The sequence below is a fragment of the Haematobia irritans genome, chromosome 1 (genome assembly GCF_050003625.1).
Source record: "Haematobia irritans isolate KBUSLIRL chromosome 1, ASM5000362v1, whole genome shotgun sequence".
Taxonomy (NCBI): domain Eukaryota; kingdom Metazoa; phylum Arthropoda; class Insecta; order Diptera; family Muscidae; genus Haematobia; species Haematobia irritans.
The window spans coordinates 257,984,289-257,996,684 of NC_134397.1; the positions used below are offsets into that span (position 1 = coordinate 257,984,289).

The following is a 12,396-nucleotide window of genomic DNA, read 5'->3' on the forward strand; positions in this document are numbered from 1 at the left end:
TTCTACCAATCTACCAAACAATAAAAAATCTATCAATTTTGATAGAATTCTACCAAAAATTTCAAAATTTTATTTCTATAAAAAATTATTTAATAGAAAATTTTGCTAAAATTTTATTTCTATAGAAAATGATGTCAAAATTTTATTTATATAGAAAATTTTGTTAAAATTTTATTTCTATAGAAAATTTTGTCACAATTTTATTTTTATAGAAAATTTTGTCAACATTTTATTTCTATAGAAAATTTTGTCAAAATTTTACTTCTACAGAGAATATAGAAAATTATGTCAAAATTTTATTGCTATAGAAAATTTTGTCAAAATTTTATTTCTATAGAAAATTTTGTCAAAATTTTATTTCTATAGAAAATTTTGACCAAATTTTATTTCTTAGAAAATTTTATCAAAATTGTATTCCCACAGAAAATTTTGTAAAATTTTATTTCTATAAGAAATTTTCTCTAAATTTTATTTCTATAGAAAATTTAGTCAAAATTTTATTCCCATAGAAAATTTTGTCAAAATTTTATTCCCATAGAAAATTTTGTCAAAATTTTATCCCTACAGAAAATTTTGTCAAACTTTTATTCTTATAGAAAATTTTGTCAAAATTTTATTTCTATAGAAAATTTTGTCAAAATTTTATACCTATAGAAAATTTTGTCAAAATTTTATTCCTATAGAAAATTTTGTCAAAACTTCTACAACAAATTGTGCCAAATTTTATTCCTATAGAAAATTTTGTCAAAATTTTATTTCTATTTATTCCTACAGAACATTATGTCAAGATTTTATTCCTATAGAAAATTTTGTCAGCATTTTATTCCTGTAGAACATTTTGTCGACATTTTTTATTCTGTAGAAGATTTTGTCAAAATTTTATTTCTAGAGACAATTTTGTCAAAATTTTATTTCTATAGAAAATTTTGTCAAAATTTTATTTCTTAGAAAATTTTGTCAAAATTTTATTTCTACGGAGAATTTTATCAAAGTTGTATTCCTATAGAAAATTTTGTCAAAATTTTATTCCTATAGACAATTTTGTCAACATTTTATTCCTATATAAAATTTTGTCAACATTTTATTTCTATAGAAAATTTTCTCTAAATTTTTTTTTCTACAGAGAATTTTATCAAAATTGTATTCCTATATAAGATTTTGTCAACATTTTATTTATATAGAAAATTTTCTCAAAATTTTATTCCTGTAGAAAAATTTGTCAACGTTTTATTTCTTTAGAAAATGTTCTCTACATTTTATTTTCTTTAGGAGATTTTGTCAAAATTTGGGCAACGTTTTATTTCTGTTGAAAATTTTGTCAAAATTTTATTTCTGAAGAAGATTTTGTAAAAATAGAATTCTACCAAAATTGTCAAAATTTAATTTCTATAAAAAATTTGTCAACATTTTATTTCTGTAGAAGATTTTGTCAAAATTTTTTTTCTATAGAAAATTTTGTCAAAAATTTATTTATACAGAAAATTTTGTCAAAAACTTATTTATACAAAAAATTTTGACAAAATTTTATTTGTACAGAAAATTTTGTCAACGTTTGATTTCTGCAGAAAATTTTGTAACAATTTTATTTCTGTAGAAGATTTTGTAAAAATACTAGTAAAAAATCTATCAATTTTGGTACAATTTTACCACTTGTGGCAACCGTGTTTGTAGTATGATTTATTGCTAGAATATTCAAGGAAGTGATATAGAAATGAAAACCCACCTTTAAAGTAAGAAAAACAGAAACCTTGGCCTTTCGATTGCGATGTAATGGTGATAAAGAACACTCGAATAAGGATTCGCTAACCTTTATTGAAAAAATTTGGTGGTCACCGTTTTGGCATCATTGTGAAAAATGCAATGTCACAGGATTACTTTTCGATTTGAGAGTAGTGATAGCGTTCATTCAGTCAAAGGTAGATTGGCTTTCCTTTTTTTTTTTTTTTTGTGATATCGTCAGTAAAGTCTGCCAACCAGCAATCACTCGAAATTCAATTACCACCAATGTTTGAATTTGAGTTATTGACAATTTGGCTTTGACCGGGTAGTTCAGCTTAAATGTCATTGCGTTCTTTTCATTTCCATCCATTCTTGTGATTTTTGTGTTTTTTTTTAGTCCATTAGAATTTCAGTTATTTTTCGTTTAGAATTTGGGGGAGGTTAGGTGTGTGTGTGTGCTTGGGTCTCTTCGATATAACCCTGCAAGAAATTTATGGCAATATCCTCCAATATTGTTTTTGTTTTCCATCCTCTTCATCATGCAACTCCTGTAGCCACAAACAAATCGCTCTCTCTCTCACTGCTGATGGAGTTTCGTTCAAATGCTACACGACAAAAATGCAAACAAATACGGCAAATAACAATGAAAATCAAATTTTCTTCATGAGTTGGCCAAACGCAAGCGATTAAAGGCAAGGCGCACCATATTCAACTCGGGCTATATTGGAATATTGAACGGTGACAATAAAAAATGAACTACCCCCTAGAAGCAGTAGTCACGTTTTTATTCCTTCTATCGATGACATTGCCAAAGTAAAGAAAATGCCCTCAGAAAAACAAAAATCGGAAAAAGTTCATTTGACTGAATGTCGATTGCAAGGAGGCTAACATCAAATACAGGCATCCCAATAGCCAAGTACCTTTCGACACAGTGCCAATTCAACTCAAACCATTTGCTGGTTCTAAACGAAAAAAATCTCCAGGAAAAAAATTTTAAGGAAAAATGCTAAAGAAATTCCATTTGAAATCTGAGACGGAGGAAGGGAGAGCGAGAGCACAAACAAAAACTATTAAAGCCATTAATTTATCCTCTTTTTCGTTTTTTTTTTATTTTTTTGGTTAAAGGACCCACCATAAAATTCCTTAAATTTCGCATTAAAGTGAAATGAAACGTTTCATAAGGAAAATGCTAAATTTACCAAAACATTTATTACCTAAACCATAAACAAAAGAAAAATTACTTTTGTTGTTTTTGCTCCATGAAATTGGGCCAGAAAAAAACATTCTTCGCAATGCTAATGACCTGCGGAAATGCGTTGGCCTATTCGTTAATGTTGCAACCAAGGGGTTGGAATGTTGGCTAGGCTGGGGTTTATTACTTCGAAAGGCGATTTTTCCTTAATATCTAAGATTAAAATATTCTTCAAAAAGGTTCAATAGATTGAGGAAATAATTGAATACAATGAGAAGTGAGAATAATCCTAAAATGAAAACCCATTTTAATATTGTCAATGAACAAAAAAGGACATTTGCCTTGGATTAAATTACATTAATCCTGCCAGTGGAAATTAATTTGATATGAGAAATTTTTATACAATCGTTATTTGAAAGCTATAAGGAGATTTCGATTTTGAAGTACTTACACTAAAATAATATTGTCGTGAGACCAAAGATTTCATGTCCTTAAAATATGAATGCGAATTTAGCTTAGCATAGAAGACGCATTTCTCTGATATACAATTTTTTTTTCTTGTCCAAAACTCGATAAACTTTTGAATGAAGTCGTTTTCTCCTTATAGTTAAGTGATTCGAATTAAAAATAGGTTTCTTTACATGAAGGAAAACAAAACAAGTATATAGAGTAGTAAGTTCGGCCGGGTCGAATCTTAAATACCCACCACGATGAATCAAATATAATATTGTGCTTTGAAAATTTCAGGGGGGTTTGATGACAGATATTTTCCCAAGCAGATCAGTTCAACCATGATCAGTGCGCCTGATCATGAAAATTGAAAGAAGTGTTTTCTTTTTTGAGAAACGTAATTTTAGACAAGCAAAGTTTTCTTTTGACACAAATTTTAGAGACAATCGTTGAATAAACGAAAACACTTTATAAGAAAAAAAAATTTCGTTTGTCTAAAAATTTTATTATAAATTACTGATTTCCAGCAAATCGGATAAAAACTACGGATTCTAGAAGCCCAAGAAATGAAGCCGGGAGATCGGTGTATATGAGGGCTATACCAAAACATGGACCGATAGGCACCATTTCCTACTCACATATTTGTGATCTTAAAATACCTCCAGATTTTCAATTTCAAACAAATCGGCCAGAAAATATAGTCTCTAGACGCCCAAGAAGAAAAAATCGAGAAATCAGTCTATATGGGGGTTATACCAAAAAATGGACCGATATACCTCAATTTCGGCACTCCTATTTGTGGTCTAAAAATACCAAAAGAACTCTAGATTTTCAATTTCAGGAAAATCGGATAGAAAATGTAGTCTCTATGGGGGCTATATCAAAACATCTTTTTATGGTCCTCAAATACCTCTAGATTTCCAATTTCAGGCAAATCGGATGGTAAATATAGTTTCTAGAAACCCTAAAAGCAAAATGGGGATATCGGTCTATAAGGGGGCTATACCAAAACATGGACCGATGAGCACCATTTTCGGCACACCTTTTTGTGGTCCTCAAATTCCTCTATATTTCCAATTTCAGGCAAATTGGACAAAAACTACGGTTTTTGTAGGCCCAAGACTCCAAATCGGGAGGTTGGTTTATATGGGGGCTATATCAAAACATGGACCGATACGAACGATTTTCGACACACCTCCTTATGGTTCTAAAATACCTCTAGATTTTCAATTTCAGACAAATCGGATAGAAAATACTGTTTCTAGACGCCTAAGAAGCAAAATCGGGAGATCGGTCTATATGGGGGCTATACTAAGACATGCACCGATATGGACCATTTTCGACACACCTCTTTATAGTCCCACAATACCTCTAGATTTCCAATTTCAGGCAAATCGTATGGTAAATATAGTTTCTAGATGCCTAAGAAGCAAAATCGGGCGATCGGTCTATATGGGGGCTATACTAAAACATGGACAGATACGGACCATTTTCGACACACCTCTTTACGGTCCTAAAATACCTCTAGATTTCCAATTTCAGGCAAATCTGATAAAAACTACGGTTTTTATAGGCCCAAGACCCCAAATCGGGAGGTCGGTTTATATGGGGACTATATCAAAACTTGGACCGATATAGCCCATCTTCGAACTTGACCTGCCTGCAAACAAAAAACTAATCTGTGCCAAATTTCGGGACGATAGCGCTGTAGCGTGATTACAACAGACGGACAGACAGACAGACAGACGGACATGCTTATATCGTCTTAGAATTTCTCCCTGATCAAGAATATATATACTTTATATAGTCGGAAATCGATATTTCGATGTGTTACAAACGGAATGACAAACTTATTATACCCCCGTCACCATTTTATAGTGGTGGGTATAAAAAGCATTTTTTGTTTGAGTTTTAGAGGAATCATAAACATCTCTTGTAAGTGTGCAAGAAAATGATGAAATAACGCCTTGTTTATAATCTAAAATCTGTGGATTTTCATTCCAACTATTTAAATGACTACGAGAAGTAAAATCTGGAAAATCTGGCATTCAGTTTCAAGCAATTTTCATGATCAGTGCGCCTTCTATACCCTCAATAAGTGAAATCGGTCTATATGGGGGCTCTACCAAATGGACCGATAAAACTAAATCATAAAGGGTGTAAATCGGTGAAATCGTTTATTTAAAAAATCAAATTAAATTTCTTTTTCAAGTTCAATTAGTATAAAATTCAGGAAAAATATTCAGTTAGGCTTTCGCTTTTCCAAATCCGAATTGCCGGGCCTCACGCTTGACACCTGCCATCAGATTTTGTACAGCCACCTTGTCCTCCTTCTTCGCCGCAGAAAGCCAGTTTGTCTTGAACTGCTGCTTGTCCTTAGCAGCTTTTTTGGTCTTCTTTAGGTTCTGCTTGACAATAGCCCAGTATTTCTCAATTGAGCTGAGCTCTGTCGTGTTGGGAGGGTTCTTGTCCTTGGGAACCACCTGCACGTTGTTGGCGGCGTACTACTCCATGGCCTTTTTACCGTAATGGCAATATGCCAAATCCGGCCAAAACAGTACGGAACAACCGTGTTTCTTCAGGAAAGGCAGCAGACGTTTATTCAAACACTCTTTCACGTAAATTTCTTGGTTGACAGTCCCGGAAGTTATGAAAATGCTGCTTTTCAAGCCACAGGTACAGATGGCTTGCCAAACCAGATATTTCTTTGCGAACTTTGACAGTTTTATGTGCTTGAAAGTATCTGCTACCTTTCCCCTTCCTTTTGCCGTATAAAACTCCTGTCCCGGAAGCTGCTTGTAGTCGGCTTTGACGTAGGTTTCGTCATCCATTACCACGCAGTCAAACTTCGTCAGCATCGTCGTGTACAGCCTCCGGGATCGCGCTTTGGCCGTCGTATTTTGTTTATCATCGCGATTTGGAGTCACTACCTTCTTGTAAATCGATAGTCCGGGTCGTTTTTTTGCTCGATGCACGGTTGTAGACGATACACCTAGCTTATTTGCGGCATCTCGGAGAGAGAGGTTAGGGTTTCGCTTGAAACTACCGGCAACTCTCTTTGTCGTCTCAGCGGCTTCCGGTTCCGGTTTTCCCCCGATCCAGACTTCCTGGCTGTCGACAAACGTTCCCCAAACACTTTAATTACATTTGTAACGGTTGATTTGGCAACTTTTAGTGATTTTGCCAGCGTTGCGTGCGAGTAGCTCGGATTTTCGCGATGCGCGAGCAAAATTTTGATACGCTGCTCTTCTTGCTTGGAAGAAATACGTCAAGTTTATTTTGACCAAATTTTGACCGTATCACCCTTTATACACTTTGTTATGGATCTAAAATGCCAGTATATTTTCAATTTGTGGCAAATCGGATTAAAACTACAATTTCTAGAAACCCTAGGAATTAAATCGGGAGATCGGTGTAATGGAGGGATACACACAGTATTCAGCACATTTAATTGTAGTTCTACAATCTAAACCCCAAATCGGTGGGCCGGTTTATAAGGGGGCTAGGTTAGGTAAGGTTATGTTATGTGGCAGCCCGATGTATCAGGCTCACTTAGACTATTCAGTCCATTGTGATACCACAGTGGTGAACTTCTCTCTTATCACTGAGTGCTGCCCGATTCCATGTTAAGCTCAATGACAAGGGACCTCCTTTTTATAGCCGAGTCCGAACGGCGTTCCACATTCCAGTGAGACCACTTAGAGAAGCTTTGTAACCCTCAGAAATGTTACCAGCATTACTGAGGTGGGATAATCCACCGCTGAAAAACTTTTTGGTGTTCGGTCGTAGCAGGAATCGAACCCACGACCTTGTATATGCAAGGCGGGCATGCTAACCATTGCACCACGGTGGCTATATCAAAAACTGTACCGATACTCAATATATTCGGCACACCTCTTTATGGTCCTAGGATACCTCTATATTTCCAATTTCAGGCAAATTGGATAAAAACTACGGCTTCTAGAAGCCCAATAAGTAAATTCGGGAGATCGGTCTATATGAGGGCTATATCAAAACATGGACCGATAATCACCATTTTCGGCACATCTCTTTATTTTCCTAGAATACCTCTATATTTCCCATTTCAGGCAAATTGGGTAAAAACTACCGATTCTAGAAGACCAAGAAGTAAAATCGGGACATCGGTCTATATGAGGGCTATATCAAAACATGGACCGGTACTCAACATTTTCGGCACATCTTTTTATTTTCCTAGAATACCTCTAGATTTCAAATTTCAGGTAAATTTGATTAAAACTACGGATTCTAGAAGCCCAAGAAGTAAAATCGGGAGATCGGTCTATATGGGGGCTATATCAAAACATAGACCGATACATCCCATTTTCTGCACACCTCTTTGTGGCCCTAGAATACCTCCAGATTTCCAATTTCAGGCAAATCGGATAGAAAATACATTTTCTAGACGCCCAAAAACCAAAATCGGGAAATCGGTCCATATGGGGGCTATACCAAAACATGGACCGATAGGCACCATTTTCGGTACACTTTTTGATGGTCATAAAATACCTCTAGATTTCCAATTTCAGGCAAATTGGATAAGAACTACAGTTTTTAGAAGCCCAAGACCCCAAATCGGGAGGTCGGTTTATATGAGGACTATATCAAAACTTGGACCGATATAGCCCATCTTCGAACTAAACCTGCCTGCAAACAAAAGACGAATCTGTGCCAAATTTCAGGACGATAGCGCCATTATTGAAGGCTGTAGCGTGATTACAACAGACAGACAGACGGGCATGCTTATATCGTCTTAGAATTTCTCCCTGGCCTTTATATAGTCGGAAATCGATATTTCGATGTGTTACAAACGGAATGACAAACTTATTATACCCCCGTCACCATTCTATATTGGGGGTATAAAAAGGCCCATTAAATACGTATATAATTCATTTTCTATAGAAATAAAATTTTGTCAAAATTTTCTATAGAAATAAAATTTTGGTAGATTATTTTTGGGGATCGGCTATATATAACTATAGACCGATATGGACCAATTTTGACATGGTTGTTAGCGGCCATATACTAGCGCAATGTACCAAATTTCAACCGGATCGGATGAATTTTTCTCGTCCAAGAGCTCCGGAGGTCAAATCTGGGGATCGGTTTAAATGGGGGTTACATATGTTAAGACCGGTATGGACCATTTTTTGCATGGTTATTAGAGACAATATACCAACACCACATATCAAATTTCAACCGGATCGGGTGAACTTTGCTGTTCCAACGGGCTCCGGAGTTCAAATCTGGGGATCGGCTTGTATGTAGGCTACATATAATTATAGACCTATATGGACCAATTCCTGTCATATACTTAACCACATACCAAATTTCAACCGAATAGGATGCATTTTGCTCATCCATGAGGCTGCGGAGCTCAAATCTGGGTAATGGGGCTGTATATAATTACAAATTGGATTGTATGAAATAATCATATATAGTTTTGAAATATTTAAAAAATATAGTTTTTTAATTTGAAAACATTCTTTATAATTAATTATATTCAGAGTGTCATAACACCCACATATTTTTATGAGGCTTATCATCGTGATAGGGGAGGTCATAAAGCCGAAACTGAAATGGGCGATTTGACCGCACCAAGGGAGGTCATAATTGAATTTTGGGCGATATGTCCATTGGGGGATATGTCCGGTCTCCTAAAAAAAGTAGTTAAAAATTCTAAAAACTTTGATTGCATTTTATTTTGATTTAACAAATTAATTCAATCCGTTAATTAGTTAATTATTTTAATTGAACATTTTCACTTTCAGGCTGTGTATGATACAAACGATCGAAAATCGTTAAGCCTAATTCGAAGATTGTTTATTTTCTGCTATAAAGGAAGGCATTAAAAAAAAATAAAATTTATTTATGTGTAAGTATATTTAAAATATTATAGGTAGTTGAGTTATAAAAAACAATTAAAACAAAATACTGCAAAACAAAAATCATTTAAAAAAAGATATTAAAACAAACTTAAATAAAATCCTCACGATCACTTCATATAATGACCACCACTATAATGCAAATGACCATGATGGACACCATGATGGTGATTATGATGTATGGGATGTCTTATATGACCACTATAATGTATAGGACCATGATGGTGTTTCTGATGTTGATAGGAATAGGCATGGGGAGAATGTAATTTATGGACCACAGTATGGACAATGGGGACTTTTATGGGAACATTATAATAAACAGGCTGGGCTATTTGTTTCTCCACGGCATAGGGGACACGTTTTTCAACCAAAAACGGAATGGGTCTCTCTACAGGAAAAGGTTTTACACGTTCGATGGGAATTTTAACTTCATTCAGCTGAGGCACAGCTACTGTCTTGGGTACAGGAATTTCTATGGCTACAGGTGTCTTCACTGTATTTATAATGGGATCGGGAACTTCAACATTGACAGTTTCTTTAGTGGGCACATAGACTTGTTGTCTTTGTATTATGGGTATATTGCGAACAATATGAGTATGTTGAGAGAGGGGAGTACCCGATAGGGCTTGTAAACTATGCGGATTATGATGTATGGTTTGTGTAATGGGCGGTAGGGTGGGATGCGATGCACTATGATGATATTGCGCCTGGGTTCTTTGGATTTGTAAACGTTGATCATGATCGATGAGTTGATGTTGTAATGCTATAAATTGTTGTTGTTGCTTTTGTAATTGATCATGCAATTCATCTAATTGTTGTTGTTGTATTTGGATAGTTTCCACGGCAGTATTTTCCGAAGATGTAGAATGCCGATAGTGCTCCGGTGTATAGGAATCATCGTAGTGTTCATTTTGAGGTTCACTGCGTTTACTTTTTGTACGAAATGTTTTCTCATTTCTTGCCTTTAGACGGAAATGGGATTCTGCAGTATCGGAATCAGTGTATTCTCCCGGACCAATATCATTATCATCCTCATCCTGTTTAAATTGCCTTTGTTTAATTGCAGTTTGAGAATTTTGTTGATATTGTTGCTTTGAATTTGCCTCACGATATTGTTGCTCTGTTTCAGAGTTATGTTGTTGCTGCTGTTGCTGATGATGCTGATGATTCTGATGTTGCTCTTGATTCTGGGATCCATAATAATTACTGGCTAATTGTTTGTCCACTAGATTCCACATTTGATAGTTGGCCATTACAAGCTCTTTATTATCATCATCGACATTATTGGGATAATTATAATTTCCAAAGAATTGTGATGATGTTACTGTAGCAGATGATGGCGGGGCTGTTGCTGATGATGCAGCTCGAGTGTAAATTGTTTGTTTATCCTGTTGCTGATAATCATGCAGAGGATAGCTTTGATGCTCATTTTGCTGTTGCTGATAGTTATTTAAGGGTAAATATTTATGAGGGTTCTGGCCAACTCCCACATTTTCATCAACGCCAGTGGTCCCATAGGCCTCTCCATTGTCTGTTAATGCCGATGTTGTTGTTCTTGTAAAATAATTAGCAAAATTTTGCTGTTGTTCCCCCTCATTAGTATTGGAATCATGGTAAAGGTTTGCTGCATAATTATCATAAGCTTCGCCGAAATTATGACCACTTTCTCCTCCTACCGAGGATCTCTGATATCCACTGTTTGAATCACCACCTCCAGCATATGCTGCAGCAGCCCCACTCCTAGCACTTAACTGCATTTGCTGTTCATCGTAATTCGATAATCTTCCATACAAACTTGTAGGCCCATTGCTGCTAGAAGGGGCCAAATTATGTTGATATGCTGTGGTTGTTGCTTGCTGCTTACCCATCTTGGGTACATCCCCACCTCCAGGCGGCTGGAGTTTATTTTTATCTGTTGGCGATTGCAAATCTAACAACGTTGAGGCATAGTGTTGGCCAGCAGCACTCAATGTTGTGGGTATGAAACCACCACCATTGGCAACATTAACAATTTCCAATGAGGGTGGCGACGATGAGGATGCCGATGCCTTTGCATTTATTCCCGTAGCCATATTACTATGACCCATCACCCCAGGTCCATTACCATAATGGCTGGTATGTAGATTTAGACCACGTCCTGTTGGTTCCTTATCAACCACTTCGGGGTTATGTAAAAGCTGAGGATGGACATTGTGATAACCATGAAATTTTTCCTGCTGTTGTGGGTATTGGTGGTGTTGGTCGTCGTCTGCATTCCCTAGCTGATGATAGTAAGTCGCCATGTAGCCATTCGATAACCCAGTTAAAGCTGATATTGCATCAACTGTTTGATAATTGCTTGAGCTACTTGGGCTTGCAGACGATGAAGGGGATATTGCAGGAGATTGCATTGCCCCTACCCCACCAGTGAGTGTTAGTAATGACCCCAATACAATTGTCACCAGTATTCTAGGTGGTAGTAGACCCAATAAGGAGGCATTGATTATGCCTAAGCTACTGCTTCTTGTAGAAGACAATGTAAACAATTGATGAGAGTTGTGAAAGCTCTTTCTCCTTATCCTCCATCGGCCATTCGTTGTTCTAGTCATTGACATCATTATGGTTACTCCCCAACTCTATTTGTTCTGCTCTCTGCCAATATTGTTTGTTGATGCTGGTGATTTGTTGTGTATTTTCTCGCTACTCCTTACACTTAAGTCTCCTAATAGAGTTATCTCCTTTGCTTTGATTTCATAGGCCTCTACACTGAACACTCTCTCCTATAACCCTCTTTCACTCTCTCTCCCTTTGATTGCTATCTCCTTGGGGAGAGTAGTAGTAAAGAAATTATTCCAAATAGAGGACACTGTATGCGTGTTGCCGTGTGAATGTATGGTATGTTCGTTGGGCCTTTTTTGATTAAAATGCTAATTTTCTCGGTATCATATCAGCTTTTTATACCTAACAGACTGAGTAGCCCTCTCCCATAGGCTAGGAATGGCCGATTCATGCATTTGAAGTAAAAGGGTTTTAGATTTCAATGCGGTTGCTGACCAGTTTATTGGATCATATGTATGCAGTCTCTTTGTATGGCATCAGTAACATCTTTTTCTCCAGGGGAGTTGGGGGAGAGAGAGAGGTTAATATGATATG

The 12,396-nt window shown here is 36.0% G+C and overlaps 1 protein-coding gene across 1 annotated transcript; it reads right to left on the bottom strand.

Annotated features, from left to right (window-relative positions):
- Positions 1-9,156: 9,156 nt before the first annotated feature.
- On the bottom strand, positions 9,157-12,152 carry LOC142219656 (uncharacterized). Its single transcript, XM_075288538.1, has one exon. It carries the CDS (start codon positions 11,859-11,861, stop codon positions 9,375-9,377), a length of 2,487 nt encoding a protein of 828 aa, XP_075144653.1. The 5' UTR covers positions 11,862-12,152; the 3' UTR covers positions 9,157-9,374.
- Between the last annotated feature and the right edge of the window lie 244 nt (positions 12,153-12,396).

What these genes read in the sequence shown, in the direction of transcription:
- LOC142219656 (XM_075288538.1), bottom strand. Translation starts at nt 11,861, where the DNA reads ATGATGTCAATGACTAGAACAACGAATGGCCGATGGAGGATAAGGAGA.